General features: G+C 56.6%; 1 protein-coding gene across 1 annotated transcript in view; it reads right to left on the reverse strand.

The window, feature by feature from the left end:
* Positions 1–20,068, reverse strand: part of SNTG2 (syntrophin gamma 2) — a 184,813-nt gene that overhangs the window by 54,359 nt on the left and 110,386 nt on the right. The window contains exons 9-10 of the mRNA XM_045447897.1: positions 15,438–15,565; positions 1,209–1,338 (exon numbers count right to left, since the gene is read on the reverse strand). Of these exons, the coding sequence (XP_045303853.1) occupies positions 1,209–1,338; positions 15,438–15,565 (258 nt within the window). The remainder of the gene's footprint in view (positions 1–1,208; positions 1,339–15,437; positions 15,566–20,068) is intronic.

The following is a 20,068-nucleotide window of genomic DNA, read 5'->3' on the forward strand; positions in this document are numbered from 1 at the left end:
CGATCGTAGGGTTTCACGTCACACACATTCTCCCCCACCCCCCCAGGAATCCCGCAAGGTGGTACTATCTCCAAACTTTACCGGTGAGGAAGTGGAGATCCCGGATAATAGCACACACGCTCGGAATGTGACTTCAGGTCCCCATTTCCGGCTTCCTCCCCTCTGCTCTGCCTACCGGCTGGGATGTGAAAAACTCACCCAGAACTGAGGGACACTCACGGTCACATGCACGCCTGCAAATACCAATCTACCACGAGCTGTCTGCTTTCTCCTTTCTTTTTATCCGTCCAGATACCTTTGGAATTCAAAATGTCAAGCCTGAAAACTAAGGGCTTACAGAGCCTCCTTATCTGACTGGAGAAAGAAGCCATGAGGTCTGCAGAATGGAAATCGAACACATCGCTCCTTCCCGAGTCTCCCAATGTGCTCGGTCAACCTGTCCAGTAGCTTCAGAACAAGGCAGTCTGTGTGGACGAAGAGGGGCGGCGGGGGCCGGGGGGGGGGGCGCTGTGCACGTGTTGCTGCAGTGTCAGCCCCAGCGCTGGCCCCACTGGCCCTCCACCTGCTCGCTCCAGCACAGAAGCTGGCCTCAGGATGCAAACGCAGCCACTGGGCAAGTCAAGGCCACGTCTGACCAGGAGTGAGTCCTTCCGTGAGTGTCCACAGCTCTGGCCACCAGCCCACTGCCAGCACACCGTGGTTCCCGGGGGAACTTACTACTTAGTTGGACTTAACTCCCAGCCCATTTTGTTTTACTTTTAATTTTTTAATTTCGCATTGACTTTGAACATCAAACAGATCGCTCGAGGAGACGGCACTGTCTCCTGGACACTTTCTCTGAATATTTGGGACCTAATCTTTCTGGCTGGATATGCCTCTTGTTTTCATAAAGTTAAAGTACACGTGAAATTATGTCACGTGAGTACATCTGTGTCTGTGCAGGAGAGGAGTTGAGAGAGGAAGGTCCTCTCAGGGAGGGAAACGGCCCCTGGGCATCCAAACGTCTGACCTGGTCCAGACTCTCCTGCCAGGAGGCATCTGGACAACTTAACACGACCTGGTTATGGTCAGAGATGTGGTATGTTGGAAAAAAGTACATTTCCTTGTTTAATCTTGTAACCCACTATTTTAGTGTTAATCATAAATTAAAAGATCTCTATTTCTGTGGATTAAACACAAAAGCACTAAGTCACGGGAGGTGTGCTCACGCTCTCCAGTGTCAGGTCACTGATGGTCGCGGACACCGCCCTCAGCCAGTCGGCGCTCTCCCGGGCCGTGTGGAACTGCAGGACTCCCGTGCGGATGCCATCCACAGCCAGCACCTGGAACGCGCCAGACCTGCAGGGAGGGGAGAGTCACGCCGTGCACACCAGGCAGACAGTGTCGCCCACGGCGCCTCCGGCCCGGCCGAGGGCCACACGCGGAGACACGTGACGGTGCCCTGACGTGACCAACCTGCTCCAGTTTGTAAGTTCACCAAAATTAAGTTCAGAACTTTGAGACCCATCACTAACAGACCATTTCTGCATCAATAGGAAACATGAGAGTCGTTCGTGGAGGACGCAACTCCTGCTCTTTTAGGAATTTGGGAGTTCTCGTTTTACAGAATCCTTAGTAAAGTTCGTCCAGAGACCATCCATTGTGGTATTTGAGGCTCAAGACACGATGATGGCGGTGCCATTGCTACTCGACGTGGACGGCCTCTTATGACACACATCGAGTGACGCTGTGAGGGCTGAGCCCCGATCCTGCAGGACTGGAGTCCTTATGGGAAGAGACGCCAGAGCCCCCTCCCCACCCTTGAGGACACAGCAAGAAGACGGCCGTCTAGAAGACAAGAAGAGGCTGTGATGCACCCGACGTGGACATCTGGCCTCCGGAACGTGAGGATGTGAATGTGTGTTGTCTACGCGGCCCAGTGAGTGCTTGGCTGTGCAGCTCCACTGGACTAATGGAACTCGTACGAAAGGTAATGTCATCGACACTTCTGATCACGTCTCCTTAAGAAAACCATGTATATCAGGGCACCTGGGGGGCTCAGTCGGTCGAGCGGCCGACTTCGGCTCAGGTCATGATCTCACGGTCCGTGGGTTCCAGCCCTGCATCGAGCTCTGTGCCTACAGCTTGGAGCCTGAAGCCTGCTTCCGATTCTGTGTCTCCTCCTCTCTCTGCCCCTCCCATGCCCATGCTCTGTCTCTGTCTCCCAAAAATTAACAAACGTTGAAAAAAATTAAAGAAACAGACATGCGATGACTGTAGCACATCACAGGAGAAAACCAACAAAGGGACAGACGCTGTGGAAGAGCCAGTGAATCTAGTGGAGTTAACGATATGAGAACTGATAGTGGACTTGAGCTGGGTGGGTGGGCAGAGTCCCCCCAACCCACAGACCAGGCGGAAGAAAGAAGGGAGAAACCTGCCAGGGGCTCTGAGAAGCAAGAGACGCTGGGGCGGGGGCACCAGCAGGAGGGAGACTGAGGGCAGAGAAAACGTTCCCAGGTTCTCTGGGGACGGCCCGTCAGCACCCCGGGGACCTGGGGACGGCCGGTCAGCACACCCGGGACCTGGGGACGGCCGGTCAGCACACCCGGGACCTGGGACGGCCCGTCAGCACACCCGCCAAGGCCCAGGGGTGCAATCTGGATGCAGACTCACACCCCCAGGGACGGACACCTTGGGTCAACGATGCGGGGAATCCCAGCCGAGGGGCACGTAGTAAAACAGCTCATTCCTCACAAGGAGGCCGCCAGCTATCAGCTGACCTGTTGCAGAGGTGGGGGCACAGGGGCACAGGGGCAGGAGGGCAGGGGGGCAGGGGGCAGGCACAGCGCATCCCCAGCGCTCAAAGCCAGAGTGTCGGCCGAGCACCGTGTTGCCAGCCCACAGCCACCTCTCCACGCGGACGGAATACGGGTGTTCCCGGTGAAGGAAGCAGAGAAGCTGCTCCTGAAACCCCTGGGAAGTGCTGACGAGACTGTTAGGCTGAGAGCAGGCAGTTCCTGCCCGTGACGTGGATCCACGGGAACACAGACCAGTGCGGTGTCGACAGAATCACAAGACAGGATACATCTTTTTTCCTCCTTTCTTTGCTTGTGTTTTTCTTTTTTTAAAGCAGGCTTCATACCCAACGTGGGGCTCGAACTCGCGACTGAGAGGCACGCGCTCCACGGACTGAGCCAGCCAGGCGCCCATTTCCTCCTTATTATAAACAGTGTAGAAGCCGTTGTAGAAAACGCCATGTCTCTGACATACTGCTGGCCCCACAACGGGGAAACGTACATACCACGGGCTCGTATCTGTAACACACGTGATCCGTGGGTCACGTACGTGCTCGCGACAGGGCAGAGGACGTGCAATGCGCTAAGGAGTTGGTAACAAGGGTGAATTAATTAGTCAGCAAATTAGTGTTTACATGTGACGTATGTACGAGATTACTCGTGGCTCTGGGGTTCAGCATATGCCCCTTTGCTAATCAGAATCCGGCCCTGCTGTGTCCTTTTAACCCCAGGGACACACGGACCGCACCTGCAGAGCTCTCTCTGCCCCTCCCCGCGTCCGGGACCAGGGGAGCGTCCTCAGTCTGACACAGCCCTCCACGGGTTAGGGTTAGGGCTAGGGTCAGGACCTCCAGCCTCCGACATCTGTCCCCCTTCCCCACGTGATGGGCTTCAAAACGCCGACCATGCGACAGAACACAAGCGTGGGAGAAGAAGCCGTAAGCAAGGTTATTGCAAACCCAGTTTCCCTGCAAAGAGCATCACTCAGAAACTCACCTTCAAAGAAAGCAACCCAGATTGAAGATTATACAGACGCCGACGTTAATGCCGATGACACATACACAGTAATAACGTTTGATCAGGACGTTCACACTGGCTAATCGTTAGGAAAGCAGTATGAATGACAGATTCCCACTCATTTCTTCCAGATGGACTCTGAGGGTTCACTGTGTCAGCATCTCGCGTGAACTGTGTTCGGGCTGGTGTACAAGGTCCCTCCCAGTGCACAGGAGGAGCCCGACCACGCAGCCCTGGAGTCAGAGCATCTGCTCACTCGGCCTTTTTGGGATTCTGTCCAATGGTCAAGGTCGTCGTCAGAGCTAAAGATCAGCGTACCCACCGCTCGGGGCCCAGCACACTCTGTGACAGCCCTGCGTCACGTTTTGAGAATCCGCAGAAAAGCTACACCTGAGCTCCCACAGGGGGAGCAAAGCCTCATCCAAACACCGTTTCAGCAGGCAGTCGAGGCCCGGCGATGCCCAGGCTTCCTGAAAGCCTCTCCTGCCCCTGGACAGGAGCCCCGGAGGAGAAGCGGGCTGCACACACACAGCTTGAGGCCCCCACGCTTTGGAGCTGAGGGACAGGGTGTGTGTTTATTCTGCTCGTGATGGGCATTCACCAAACAAAGCGAGAAGAAACTGTGCGTACGTCTGTTTGAAAAGTTTGCGCTCGCAAACAGCCTTTCGAGACTGTCTCTGTAGCCTGCACGTCCCTTTTTAGTGGAAGGCAGAGGAAGATTCTCTCCCTCCTCTCCCCATCGGGCAGCGGCATTCCTCAGTACCACGTTACGTGGGGGCCCGGGGCGCCAGTCTGAATCCAGGCACTGTTCTCCCCAGGGTGGTTATTCTAAGGCACCACTCCTACGAGAGGCAGGGACGACGAAAGCTGACAAAACCAGCTTCTCCCTTGTGGTGCTGAACAGAGCAAGCTGGCGTCCTCCTCTGTCACCTCCTGTCACCTTCCCGAGACCAGGCCTGTGTCCGCCCGGCCCCTGGCCCCGCGGCGGTGTGAGCGGCACGGTGCCCCACACGGGCTGAGCACCTGCACGGGGTCCCCCCTAAAGGAGGAGCAGAGATAGAACAGAACCACAAGGATCCTACGGTCGCTCACCACCGTCTCCTTGCTCGACTCTCGTGTCTGCTCGCTGCCTGCCTGTGCCTCCCACCAGACGCCGAGCTCCGTGAGCACTCACGCCGGGGTTCGTTTGTCTCCCACCTCCAGCACCTACGGGAGCACCTACAGTGTGATCGAGAACATCTGCTGCCTGAGCACATGCAGCCCGACGCGTGAGGCGAGCTGCGCCCAACCCCCTGCCCACTGCGTGGGTGCCAGAGGACCGATCCGATGGATCGTGGCGGCTTCCACACCCGCGACCCCAGCCCCCAGTCGGGTGGCGGCTTCCACACCCCCAAACAGGTGTGCTGATGGGCTGCGGGGCCGCTCTGTGTGGACCAGACTCGGCAGGTGCTAGCGTGGCCTGGCAGACGCAGGCACGTAATTACTACAGTTATCATTTCTTCTGGAAAATCCGCCAGGAGAGCCAGTGACACGGCACCGGGTGACTTGTGCTTCTTTTGCGCATCTGTTCCCTGGGACGTCACCCCCTTTGTAGGAGGACGACACTCCGGGGCGTGAACGGTTCACACTCAGCATTAGCCGGGGCAGTGAGGGGACCGGAAGGTGACCATTTCCTCAGGTCTGGCTTTGCGCCAGCACCGTGCGGCCCGACTCACGCTCTTCGTGTAACGCACGTCTCCTCTCAGCGACCTTGTAGAACAGGGTTACCGTTTCGGCTTCCCAGAGTGGCGTCGAGAGACCACGTCACCCGCCCAGCTCACAAGGTTGGAGACCGGATTTCAGCACCACCCGGCTCCCTCCAGGTCTGTGCTCCGCACAGGGAGCCACGCTCCCTCCGGGAACCAAGTTACCGTCCACGGTTTAGTCCACAAACACAAGGAGCTGCATCTTGGGTTTCTGTCCTGCTTCGCCATTACCCGTGCCTAAGGAAGCCCGCTGCTTCGTCTGGGCCACCCAAGTCGTCAGGAACAGTGGCCAACGGTCACCGAACCCGCCTGGCACCCACCTCGCTGCCACCCACCGTCCACCGAGCCCCGGCCCCCGCACGACCTCTCCTGTGTAAATGTCCCCTGCACCCTCCGGCCACCGCCCCCGAAGACGTGCAATCCGAGCGTCAGCTCGATTCGGCACACTGACCGCGACACCCCCCGGACCACGTGCACGTGGAACTCACGCGCCTTGTTTCCTCCTTCCGCTTCAGAAAGTAAACCCTCGTGACTCAAACTTACACCTGGGTCACAGAGCCTGGCACGCATCGGGCAGTGACGATTACCCAAAATATCCCACGGATCGTGGATAGAAAATCGCGTTTTCTGACTGTGGACAGAGAGGCCACAGGCGGTGGGCACCTCACACCAGGAGCTGAGGAATCTCCCGCCTCTTGTGTCCTCGGCCCTAACACAGGGCAGGACCGAGCTGTCACGTGACCAAACCTGTGCGTTTGTTCGATTAAAAACCGGGCAGAGGACCCGAACGGACATCTCGCCGATGACGACATCCAGACGCCAACGGACACATGAGATGCTCGCCATCGCGCATCATCAAACCACAAGGACACGTCACCTCACACCTGTCAGAGCGGCCAACGTGAACAACTCAGGAAACAACAGGTGTCGGTGAGGACGCGGAGAAAGGGGAGCCCTCGTGCACTGCTGGTGGGGGCGCCCCCGTGCAGCTGCTCTGGGAACGGTGTGGAGGCCCCTCGACAAGTTGCAAGTAGAACCACCCTCCGACCCCGGAGCCACGCGTGTCAGTATTTGTCAAAAGAAGGTGAAATCGCCGATCCCAAGACGTACACGCACCCTCACGTTCACAACAGCCAAGACGTAGAAACCACCTCAGTGTCCATCCACCGGTGAACGGATAAAGGAGACGTGGTGCATCGGGGGCGCCCAGGGGGCTCAGTCGGTTAAGTGTCTGACCCTCGATCTCGGCACAGGTCATGATCTCACACTCCGTGAGTTCGAGCCCCACGTCGGGCTCTGCGCTGACAGCGAGGGGCCTGCTTGGGATTCTCTCTCATCCTCTCTCTGCCACTTTCCTGCTTGCACTCTCTCTTTCAAAAAAGATAAGAAACATTTAGGGGTGCCTGGGTGGCGCAGTCGGTTAAGCGTCCGACTTCAGCCAGGTCACGATCTCGCGGTCCGTGAGTTCGAGCCCCGCGTCGGGCTCTGGGCTGATGGCTCGGAGCCTGGAGCCTGTTTCCGATTCTGTGTCTCCCTCTCTCTCTGCCCCTCCCCCGTTCATGCTCTGTCTCTCTCTGTCCCAAAAATAAATAAACGTTGAAAAAAAAAATTTTAAAGTTTTTAGAAAGGAAGCTGTGATACACGTATACAGTGGAACATTACTCAGTCGTAAAAAATAACGAGATCTTGCCATTTGCAGCAACATGGATGGACCTTGAGAGTACAACATTCGGTGAAATAAGTCGGACAGAGAAAGACAAGTGCCAGCTGATCCCTCTCATACGTGGAACCCGAAAAACGAAACAAGTGAAAAACCAAAACCAAATGGAAACAGACTCCTGGATACAGAAGACAATCTAGTGGTCACCTGAGTGAGGGTGGGGGATGGGCAAAGCAGGCGAGGGGGACGGGGGGGGGGTACGGACTTCCAGCTCTACGCAGTGAGTGACACAGAGGACAGCCACGCCCCAATGACACCGCATGGGGGCATGTGGTACCTGGACTTGTGGGGATCACTTGCAACCTACAAAGACATGAGATCCCTTCGATCCGGCCTGAAACGGAAAGGATATCGCGTGTCCCCTACCCTGCAGTGAAAATCATCTTACGGTTTACTGCCAAAAAGGAAGCAGGGAGGCCCCCAAGCAGCCCAGGTCCCGGAAAGGTCAGCTGGCAGCACAGAATGCAGCTGGTAGGTCTGTAGGGCGCCCGCGAGTGTGGGGGCGCCCGGGAGCACAGGGTTTCTCTGCACGCCCGGGGCGGCTCCGCCGAGCGCCATGAGCATCGATGCTGTGCCTGAAACCCTGGCCCCCACGTACTTATCTGCAACATGACCTCTGTCTCCACAGCAAGTCTAGGCCAGCGTACCGGAGTCACAGGCCGTGACAGCTCCCGGTCCCCCCCACACCTGCATTTTCTGAATTTCCCAGAGTCAGTATTTGTAGCTGTGCGTATCCACGGGGGTGTGTGCACACGCGTGCACAGGTGTGTGTGTCAGAGATGCCCCAGCGGCTCCGATCCTCACCCCCGGCACAGGCTCCGCGTCCTTGCTGGCGGCCCTCCGCCCTCCAAGTGCTCACGAACCCTCTCCCCTCCCTAGGAGGCGTCGCCATCCTTCCTAGGTTTCGGACGCAGGACCCTTAAAGTTCCAATCTGATGGTTGTCACACTGAATATACACACTTGCACACACACAGCAGGGTCCCCAGAGCAGCACGCGGCACCGAGTCGTGTCAAGACACGCTTCCCGGGCAAAACTCCGTCACGGAGATTCGACATCTCGGGTCCTCAGGGACGGGGCAGGAAGGGACTGGGGCCGCAGGCAGAGGGGCAGGACCCTCCCTGGGCCCCGAGAGCTCCTGGAGGCCGTCTGGAGTCTCAGCCAGCGACTCCTGATGCACGGCACACATGGGACGCAGAGGCGCTACTGTGGAAGTGAGCCCCGGGCATGAAGGACGGCCCGGGTCCGGGACAAGGGAACGCCGAGGCTGTTCCCCGAAAGTGACTCGGCAAACCCACACCAAGCGTGCGGGTGACGGGGAGGCTGGCCCGGAGGGACTCCACTGACCCTGAACGTGGCCTCCCTGCCCGTCGCGAGGTCTACAGCGAACGTTCCCCAGACGGGCTCATTTCTGGCGGTCGTCGACTTTCCGCTCTGTCTGGCGTTTGTCAGCGAAGTGTTCGCAGTAACTTCTTGGTCCACAAATTGTGTCCCCAAAGTGCCTTTTGTCAACGATTTCCGGCTGACAGCATGTTAGTTGATTTTATGGAAGTCACCAAAGTGCATTGAAAAGACTCTCAAGAGGGTGTAAAACATACAGCATCTCACGCTGTCTCCGCTTCTCAGACGGGCCAGGGACGCGTAATAAATCTTACGTTCTTTCAACGGGCGTATGGGTTATTTTCACAATCCCATGTAAGTCTTTCAAGTTAAATAAGTAACAAAGTTTAGAGGCCAAAGAGATACCTCGTGTGCTATATTGACACAACGAATGGTAAAGACAGCTCCCTAACACTGTTTCTGACCTTGCGATCAGCCCTGTGCACGACAGTTCGTAAACCGTAAACCGCTCTGGTTTAGACTCACTGTGACCCCACGCAGAGGGTCCCCTTGGTGTCACCACCTGGAGACGAGGAGACGGAGGCCTGTGTAGATCGATCAACGTACCCAAGGTCACGAGGCCAGAAACTGGAAAGGCACACACACGCACATGCACACGCGTGCACACGTACGCACAGAACCCAGTCTCTGCTTCTGCAACCTCGGCTCTTACGACAGCACGCTGCCTGGCGGGGATCACAAGGGCATCTCCCTTGCGTCAGAACCACGCAGACCGCCGTCGTCACCACTCGGCGCCCCTGCTTCCCGTGCCTGCCTGCATCTTGCGCGTGCACTTGTTTGGTACAACCGGATGTGCTGGACGGTCCAGACGGGCCGTGGCCACCCCGTGTGGCCACCCCGTGCGCTCTCTCCTGGGACGGGGACACTGCTGGAAGGCAGCGAGCATGCTGGGGCAGCCACAGAGCTTGAGGACCTGCAGTGGTTCTGTCACCTTCCGCGCAGGAACGCGTGGGCCCCGGGCAGGGGTCCGTGCGCCCTGCGAATGCCGCCTGAGGGCCCCTGTCACCTTCTCACAGACTGGCAGACATGTGGCATCAGAGAGCATTTTGGGACACCTTCGGTCTCGGGGAGAAAATGGCCTCTGGGTAAGAGCAGGGCGGGACTGGCGGAGACAGGAGGTGCCCGTGGTGCCGTGGTCCTGGGAGGCAGGGTCCGTGTGGCGCACCCAGGCTTGCCCGCGAGGCCGAGGCAGGAATGGAAACCCAGATAGACCTGATTCGCTGGGTTTGTCCTCAAAAGTGATTAGAAAGCTGTTCGGATAAGTCAAGAGCAGGGTCCCCTTTTGTTCCTGGGGTCAGGGCCCAACCGGTGAGTGAACGTGGGAGGCCTGCCCGGAGCCACGTGGGAGCCTGTGGACCCCCTGCCGAGGGCGATGCAGATCCTCTGGGCACCGGGAGAGCGTTAGGTTGTCCAGGGCACAGCGCCCCTCAGTGGTGTGGAGACCCTGTCACTCCAGTTCCTGTATTTCCCTGTAAGGACGGGACCTTGATAAGTGAGGGCACAGGCACGGGACTAAGCACCCCTGCTCTGCGTGCAGCACTGGGGCGGCCGGGTGGGGGGGGGGTTCTGTTCTGGCTGAGGGACCCGTGCAGTGGGTGGGAAGCAGGCACGTGTGTCTCCAGCCACCCTTTCTTCCCACTTTAAGACCCCTCCTGATTGTTTTCATGTCCAGCTCTGGGTGCCTGTTCACCTCCCCCCCCCAACCCGGGCGCATCCTGCTTGGAAGGACGACGACGTGCATGTGGGGACCCGCAGGCGGGGTGCTCGTGACCCTCAGAGTGCCGGGAGGTGCCACTCGGGGAAACCGCCACTGGATCCGCGAAGACAGACACGGGGCGCTTCCGCGTCGGCACATACCGCGGGGGAGCGGCCCCCCAGGATCACAGCCACGGAGCAAGTCCCGGCCACTGGCTCTGTTTACATTGGGTACGGCTCAGGGTTCGAATCTCCAGGAGGGCACGGCCCGCCGTCCCTGGCCGGGGAGGCTGTCCAGCTTCGCGCTACACGTTTGATCAACGGGCAGTGTCTGTTCTACGCCAACCCCAGCCCACGCCAGGAACGGCCACTGGTCAGGTTAGCAGGGTGGGTCACGAGGTGGGGGCGACTCTCCGTGGTTTCCACAGGCTTGTGCAGGCCACCCAGACCTGACCAGAGCTGACCACTGACGCAGGGGTCCCTGCTCCCCGAGGGACGGCCGAGACCCCGCCTTCCAGCCATGACGCGAAGCTCGTCCCAGGGCCAGCGTGGAGGGGGCAGCACGTCCACGCATGGTGAGGCCGCGGTCTGTGCTTTGGAAGAGCGCACACAGAAAGCACGGCAGGCTTGTGTGGGCGTTAAGGCCGGTAATCACGGACCAGGAACACAGAACGAAGAGCACGGAATTCGCCGCTCGTGCAGGGACCTCACTTCCCTCTTAGGCAGGCGTCGGCTCTGAGGCAGGCTCGTCACCCAGGCCGGGCCAGTGACACACGGAATCATCGGGCGGAAGCCCGGGCCGGCGCCGCATCAGGACCCCCGCTCTCCGGCGGCCGGGCTCGCCCGGCCGTCCCAGCAGGTCTGAGGCTCAGAAACACGGTTTGCCCTTGTGATCCCCGCCAGGCAGCGTGCTGTCGTAAGAGCCGAGGTTGCAGAAGCAGAGACTGGGTTCTGTGCGTACGTGTGCACGCGTGTGCATGTGCGTGTGTGTGTGTGTGTGTGTGCCTTTCCAGTTTCTGGCCTCGTGACCTTGGGTACGTTGATCGATCTACACAGGCCTCCGTCTCCTCGTCTCCAGGTGGTGACACCAAGGGGACCCTCTGCGTGGGGTCACAGTGAGTCTAAACCAGAGCGGTTTACAGTTTACGAACTGTCGTGCACAGGGCTGATCGCAAGGTCAGAAGCAGTGTTAGGGAGCTATCTTTACCATTCTGAGCAGGTCTGAGGCTCAGAAACACCGGCTCCCAGACCTCCGCATACCTGGACCAGCTCCAAGTCTGTAGGGACGCTTCCAGAATGGCATCGTTCTCTTTCGACAGATATGAGCACCCTAACTTTCTACCCCTAAAATGAAACTTCCAGAACCCTTACGGCCAGAGTGCTGGGATGGAGACCAGAGCCCTGGCTGTGAGCACTGCCAGCCGGCCTGCGGGGCACCGGGCTCCCTGTGGGCCCCACGGAGGCAGTCAGCACAAGGGTTCTTCACGATCCCCCCTGAGCAGAGACACGGACGCGCCGTCCAATGACGAACCTGACCGTGACGATGCCTCTCCCAGGACACGTCTGGCCCGCTCCTTCCCACTGTCCCCTGCCAACTTCCTAGATAAAAATTACGCCAAGTGATGAGCACAGGAGCCCGACGCAGATCAGACCCCGAGTTCCCGACCGTCCTCTGACCGCCGACTCCATCCACATCCTTTACAAGCTGCTCCCCTCACTGAGACGCCACGGCCCCCGGGACGCGGGACATGGTCTCCCAGCTCTGCTCGGCCACACCAGGCCCACAGGCGCCACGAGGCTGCACCCGCACGATTCCCAACCACAGAAAATCTGCTACAGAGGAGTCCATTCCTGGCACGAAACCAACCTTGCAATAGAAATCAGAGTATTCAGCGGGATAATCCTGACAGCCCCTGTCGCTTCTCAAAATGTTCCCGTCTGCAAACCATCTGGCTCCCGACGTGCTCTTTCTTCTTCCTTTTTAAAGGTTTATTCACTTATTTTCTGGGGGGAGGGAAGGGCAGAGAGAGGGAAAGAGTCCCCAGCAGGCTCCACACTGTCAGCACAGAGCCCGACCTGGACCTTGAACCCACAAACTCTGAGATCATGACCTGACTCAAGAGTCGGACGCTTAACCGACTGACCCCCCCCCCCCCGGGTGCCCTACTCTCGACGAAAGAACACACACCCTGCGCTCTGGCTTCTAACGTAAGGTTGTCTCCCAGAAGACAAATGCAATCGCTGCAGTGATAAGACACAATTCCACTCTTACTTTCAGAGACTCAACAGAAGTGAGGCAAAAGGGGCCAAAGTTACAGTTCCGCTCCTTCCTCCTCCTCCCTCCCCACCCCTCCTTCCTCGCTTCCAAGTTTCAGAAACAACTCTGTACTATCTTTTTCTTGGTCGTTTTTTAATGTTAATTTATCTTTGAGACAGAGACAGAGCATGAGCAGGGGAGGGGCAGAGAGAGAGGGAGACACAGAATCCGAAGCAGGCTCCAGGCTCCGAGCCGTCAGCGCAGCGCCTGACGCGGGGCTCGAACTCACGGACCGCGAGATCCTGACCTGAGCCGAAGTCAGACGCTCAACCGACTGAGCCACCCAGGCGCCCCGTCCATACTGTCTTCGAGGCCAGCATTAAACCAGAGGCATGGAGAGGCTAGTCTGAGCAGGACCACGGAGGTCTGTGCCCTGCAACCGAGTCCAGCTGTGCCCAGTGCCTGGGGACAGATTCAGACTGCCTGACGCTCTTGGTGACATCTCTCAAACCGTGATTTTCTTCCTTCAGGTCAGGCATTCCTCTTCTGCAGAACTTAGGAATTCTGTAATCTCACAAGCCTGCAGGATACTTGAGAGCTCCTTTAAACCTACAGCGTTAGTTTACGTTACCTGCGCGAGACCTCAGGAGGCAGTGAGGTATTAACATCTTTCCCCACCTACTTGTTTAAACGCACGCCTCGCTGGGTGAAGCCACGGGGCCCTGGAAAGGCAAAGGGACACCGGCAATATGTCGATTCCAGGACCCTTCCAGACCCAGGACTCTTCCCCACGCGCCATGCGCCTCCCCAGCGGTCTGGCGGCTTGTCCGAGGAGAGCAAGGCTTTCCAGGGCGTATCCAGGCCATCTCCGGAAGCCTCCTGGGATGAGCCTGGACACTCTGCATGCACAGTTCCCTTGGTCCTAAAGGCGTCCTCTCTGCCCTTACTTCCAAACCCTGGCACACACACCTCGACTCAAACCCGGGTCCTGGAATCCCAAACCGGCGTCCTTTTGAAGGGACCGGGTAAAGCACAACCAAGCATGGACTGAGCCAATCGTGGGTTTAGAGGACGCGCCCCTGAGACGTCTCCGGACACGCACGTGCTGCCCGGGTGACATGGGGCCTTCAACCGACACGTTTTTGTCTCCGGAAGAGTTGAGGGCTGTCCGTGGGCTGGCGGCTCTGCGGCCTTTCCCCCGGGACAGGAGACAGGGCGGCACCGAGGCGGCAGCGGGAGCCCTCCCGAACCGCGTGTCGTCCATAGGCACAACGTGCTCATCCCAGCGGGCGCCTGCCGGAGGCCCGATGGGTTCGGCTCTCCCGTCGCCAGGAGCACCCGCTTGAACACCCCAGGCAGCAGAGCGGCTGGCAGAACCCAGTCAGGCGGTAGCGTTTTGTCACGCACCCCGCGGACGACACAGGGCACGGCCGCGGCCTGTGGGAAACGAGAGTGCTGGCCTTCCAACCAGAGGCTGGTCCGGGCCGCCCCTTCGTCCCGCGAGACAGCAGGTGCCTGAAGACGTCCGGTGGCCCTGGTTTTCCCAGAGCCTCTTATTCAAACAGGGGGATGGGCAGAGACATACACACACACACACACACACACACACACACACACACACACACTTTAAGAGGGATCTGTGGCCACGACTGCTGTTAGGCCTACACATGGCTGTTTACCGAGGGGCCTACCTCGGCCTGCCTGCCTACCCACCTACTCCTCTCTCTCTCTCCCTCTACCTACCTACCTTCCCACCTTACTGTCCGCCTACCTACCTACCTACCTACCCACATATCCACCCATGTCTTCCCACCTCCCTAACTTCTCAGGTCTACTGACCTTTTCCAAACGGCCACACATGTAAAACTTAGACTCAGAGCTGGCGTGCACGCGATGGTGTCAAAAGTGCCCTCTCACGGACGTGCACATTGACTGTGAGAGGCCACGCAAGTAATGTCACTTGATACCGAAAATGAAACGGTAGCCGTTCGTCAAAAGCGTCATCAGACAGACTCCCTCCTTCACCGAGGGGCCAGAGAAGAGAACCTTGGACTCCTCTCTCCCCCACCCACACACGAGCACGCACGAGGGCACACACTCACAGGCAGGTGCGGACACGCACGTGGGCCCGCACGTTTTGTCAAAGATAGTGCTCAGTTTGCAAACAGCAAACTCCTCCCTGGCTGACAGGCCACGGCTCACACAGGTGTCTGCACACCCGTCGTACAACCGAGAGGCAATTCACCACCACCGTGCCGTCCCTGCCACGGTGGTTAGCCACAGAGGACACGCTATGCCTGGGAAGAGAGCAAAACGCGGAGTCCGCAGAAACAGTTACGGAGCCACAACCTTCACACGTAAATCTTTGAAATGGATTAATTAACCGAGCTCGGAGACAAGGAGTCTTACTGGACACGGATGCAGGTGTAACCCCTCATTTTATGAACAGCGACAACGAGGCCCACAGACTTTAAATGACTTCTCTGGAATCGTCTGCAACTTGGACACGAATGCACTCTTACTTCCTGTCTAATTCTACCGACACTTACACACGAACGTACGGTTTTTCCAGTGATCAACGATTCAGAAGAACTAACACGAATCACCTCACCACGGGAGGCCTGTTGCCAACAACAAATCCATTACTGCTCTGATTACGGTTTCTTTTCAGTGCCTACCTTTCCTCTGACTTGTTACTTATTTATTTCGCAAATGCTCGCTCTACCAGAAGACATCACACACGCTTGCCTCATGACACAGACGCTCTGGGGCAGGCGGTGGCTGGGGGGTGTGCCAGCGTCCCGCTTTCCGACGGCGGTCACACACCTGCATTTTCCTGTTCCAGCCTTGCACCTGGAGATTCGGGCCATGGACAGAGGAACGGACAGCGTGTCCAGCCAGCGCTTCTCATACTGTGGCGCGTCAGCTGCGGGCGAGGAAGGCGATGGTGAATCCTGTGCACGATAAGCAAGAAGCAACAGTCACAGAGTCAGTCAGCACCGAATGCAGGGACAGCCACCAGCATCCTGTCCCCTAAAATTCAAAGGAAATACATTTCAACTGTTTAAAAAGCATGGGACAATTTTCCGAAAGATCTGGAAAGAAGTAAGTGCCCTCCCATGTGAATTTAAACTAATTCTCTCTTTTGTCAACAAAACGCTGCACAGAAGAAAGGTCAAAGGGGAAGCTTCGGGGAGAGAGACTGCCGTGGGAAGGGGCGAGTCCAGGAGGCCGAGGGGCTGCGGCCACGCCCACGTCAAACGTCGCAGTGGGGCGCCTCCGGGTCCGGAGGCAGAAGGTACACACGCACAGAGGCCGGGTCAGGGGCCACGCTGACTGTCCGGTGGGCGCGAGCAGTCCCTCCTCCGTGGAGCCTGCAGACCACAGGCAGGTGCGTGGGAAACGCGGAACCCACGCAAACGGGCTCATGACCCGACCCCGCGCTGCCGGGTCCGCAGGCGGCAGGATCGGAAGTGGGCTCCAGGCAAGAGGACCCCCAAGTTCCCGTCTGGGTTCTGAGGGAGGGGCCGGTAGCAGCCTGACCCATCCTCCCGTGGAGCCCGCGGCCCGGCATGGAGACGGCAGCCCCGGGCAGGGGTGAGGGCATCCGGCCAGCACGCAGGCTCCCGAGCGCACAGCAGCCCCTGACTCAGCACCACCGGCTCAAAGGGCAAAGAGCCAATTCCCCGAGTTCCCTGCTGTCCAGGTTCCTGTAAGAAATGACAGCTGCGTGGGGGTACCTGGGGGGCTCAGTCGGTGGAGCATCCGACTTCGGCTCAGGTCATGATCTCATGCTCTGTGGGTTCGAGCCCCACGTCGGGCTCTGTGCTGACAGCTTGGAGCCTGGAGCTTCGGATTCTGTGTCTCCCTCTCTCTCTGCCCCTCCCCCGCCCACTCTCTGTCTCTCTCTCTCAAAACCGAATAAACGTTAAAGAGAAAAAAGAAAAAGAAAGCAAGCAGAGCTGCTCAATCCTTCTAGCTTGCAGGAGCAAGGGGCCGCGTTCCCACGGCGGACCCGAGACGCCGCGGGCTGCGCCAGTCAGCGCCTCACAACCCGCACAGGTAAGGCAGGAGTCACGCGCCCACTGCAGGCGACACAAAACATGCCCTCCCCCGCTTGCTCTGTGACGCGGCCCAAAGCTGCCGAAGAGCTAAAGCGGAAAAGGCCGTCGTGAAACACCGACGTGCAACTGACTGAGTCCCGGGACCTTTCCTGTCCGCTGCCGCAGCGACCGCGAGACGGATTCTGAACGGGTGGGAACCTCGGGAGCTGCTGGGGGCGGCTGGAGGCGCAGCGTCGGGCAGGTGCGTCAGGGGCGGGCGGCGGGCGGCCCCTCTGCGGGGGCCCCCGTGGGGAGGCCCTCACGGACCCTCCCCAGGGCAATCTCTTCCCTCTGGTTCCCCGACGTGCCACACGATGGAGACGTCTCAGAAACGCCAGGAAAACCAAGTACTTGTGATACAAGACACGGAAACCGTTTGGAAATGAGTGAGAGAAGATGAAGTAACACGCGTCCCGGTGTCTTGCCACGCACGGGCACGGAGAGCCACACGTGGCACACGGCATACCAGCGTGCTGGCTCTCTTCAGGCGTGCACGCACACGTGTCCACACGGAAGCACGAAAACACCACCTTCACGGTGGAGACACGACCACACCCTACACAACTGGGAAATTCAAAGCTGTAAAAAGAGGGAAAAAATTCGGTCCAAACCTCATCACACACTTGGTACATTTCCTGAGGACCTTCTTCCTATTCTCTTTCTGAAACTTAGTTAGAGCCATACTGCCAATAATCGCGATCGAGGGCACGGAAGAGAACGTTTATGGGTCACAGTTGACACAAAGCGGGACTCACCCACAGACCTCGCGCTCGGAGGCAGAGCACCTTCTGGTTAATAGGAACCCGGGTCCTTGAGGGTGGTTATGCTTTGTTCTATTTATCCCTTGTGTAGGGAGAGCTTCTCTTGCTCTAACTCCCTTGGAATGAAGTCTGTATCTAAATATAATTTAGCAGTTATCAGCTCTTGCTCGAGGGGAACACGGCGTTCGCACGCTTTACAGGATTACCTAAGATGCCTGAGGCCTTGTCTGAAGAGCGGCCTACAGGCTGGCCCGAGACCCTGATGGCCTAGCGGGAACAGGCAACGGCCGTGAGGGGTAAGGACGATTCTGCAGGAACGAGTGTCAGCAGGGGCGGCCCTGAGCGGCGACCCTAGTTCGCCGAGCGCGTGAGCAGGAGCCGAGAGCGAGGGGGAGCAGACCCCCGTTCTCTGCTGCGCCGACCCCACTAATGGGGGTCTCCATCTCTGCTGTATGCCGAAATACGTCTTTAAGGCATTTTTTAACTTTATTAATTTATTTTGAGGGGCGGGGGGGAGAGAATCCCGAGCAGGCTCTGTGCTGTCAGGGCAGAGCTCGATGCGGGGCTCGAACTCATGAACCATGAGATCACAACCTGGGCCGAAATCACGAGTCCAACACTTAACCAACTGAGACACCCAGGTGCCCCTAAGTCATTTTTTTAAAAGAAAAAAAAATATTAGTCATCGTAATACTTTGAATAAGAGATTTGAAAGCAACTTTTCAGGTATTGCTGTCTTCTTCCTACTTTGGATAATTGTGGACTTTGCAACTCCTTTTATTTTTACTGAGCAATCTTGAGGCATGAACCACCTACAACATGTACTCATGTAGGAGCACAGTTTGATGAGCTTTGACAAACAGATACACCCCGTGCCAGAACCTGAATCACGACACAGGCTAATTCTGCCCCATCCACACCCACACAAACCTTGTCCCCACAGAGTTCCCTGTGGCAGTCTGTAGGCAATTCCTGCCCTCCAGCCATGTCAGTCTGACAGAAGTCAGATCAGCTAGATTAGTTTTGACTCTTAGAACTTCTACAAAGAGGACCACACAGGAAGTATATGCACAAGGCTCCATTCAGCAGGAAGTCTGTGAGATGTATCGGCAGAGGATTCGTTTTCATCAGTGAGTAGTATTCTACTGTTTGCGTATACCTGCATTTCTCACCCACTCACCTGCTAAAGGAGATCTGGGCTCCTTCCCGTTGGAGGATATTATCAACACATTTGCTGGTTATCAGTTAAGTCTGCACTTTGGATGTTGTGCCCGCTTGCGCTGCTGGGGCAAACATCACTTGCTCATGATGTGGTACCCTTTGGGTTTTTTCACAGGTTGTTGACCATTTTTGCACCAGCATTCGTGAGGGTTGTTGTCTGCAACGTTCGTTACTTATAATGCCATCGAAAGGTTCCGGTACCCGTATTATCCTGGCCTCACACAATTAGTGGGATACATTCCATCTTCCTCTATTTCCTGAAAAACTGTGGAGGTCACATGTTATTTCTTTGACAGAATTCACCAATTACAGAATAGTTGAGTTTACAGTCCTAAATAGCCTATCACAGCCCTGCATGTGATCTTGGTGAACGTTCCATATTCACCCTGTAAGCTTGGGGTGTGGTTCCCTATAAAAGGCAGTTAGGTTCCAGTTGGTTCATAAGGTTGATTGTGTCCTTTATGTCCTTACTGATGTTCTGTCTACACGTCATATCAACTTCTGCATAAAGAGTATTAAAATCTCCATAGATGATGAGAGGCTTGTCTAATTCTCATTTCTGCCAGGTTTTGGTGTATGTATTCGGAAGCTCTATTACTGGGTGTGTGCCATACTTAAGACCAGAATGTCTTCCTGATGAAATGATTCTTTAATCGTAACGAAACACTTCTCTTTGTTTTTTGGACACTCCTTATCTCGAAGACTACTTTGTTAGACGTTAACAAAGCCACCTTTTTTGGTTACTGTTTATAAGATACATATTCTCTACTCTTTTAATCTCTACCCATCTGCATCTTTACATTTAAACAATACTTCCCATGGTAAGCAGACTTGGGTCTAATTCAGTCTGATAATTTCTGTTTCAAATGGAACGTTTAGTTCGTTTACATTTAATATAATTCTCGTGTCACGGGGTTTAGTTATACATTGCTAATTTGTTATTTGTTCCTCTTGGGTTTTCTCCCAGTTCATTGAACATACTCTTTTAGGGGTTAATTTTTTTCATTATTCTTTTTTATCTCCTCATTGGCTATAGGGATCATAATACACACTCTTAATTTATCAGTGTTTACTCTGAGTCAGTGCCGCATCACTTCAAACCTTGTATCTGACACACCCTCCTTCCCATGCCTTCCTTTCACCAGTGCCAGGATCTCACAGCAGAGCATCTCAATGTGCTTGGCCCCCACCCTTGGTGCTATTTTTGCTGTCTCTTACGTCCACATACATCACCACCTCCACTTTACTGTGCTATCATTCTGTCCTCTGAACTATCTAACTTCAAAGGAACTTCAGACAAGGAAGCACAGCCATCTTCACACGCACACTCCTCCTGTGGTGCTCCCCGTATATGCACGTCTCCCACTGGCAT

Source organism: Leopardus geoffroyi, chromosome A3, assembly GCF_018350155.1.
Source record: "Leopardus geoffroyi isolate Oge1 chromosome A3, O.geoffroyi_Oge1_pat1.0, whole genome shotgun sequence".
Classification (NCBI taxonomy): domain Eukaryota; kingdom Metazoa; phylum Chordata; class Mammalia; order Carnivora; family Felidae; genus Leopardus; species Leopardus geoffroyi.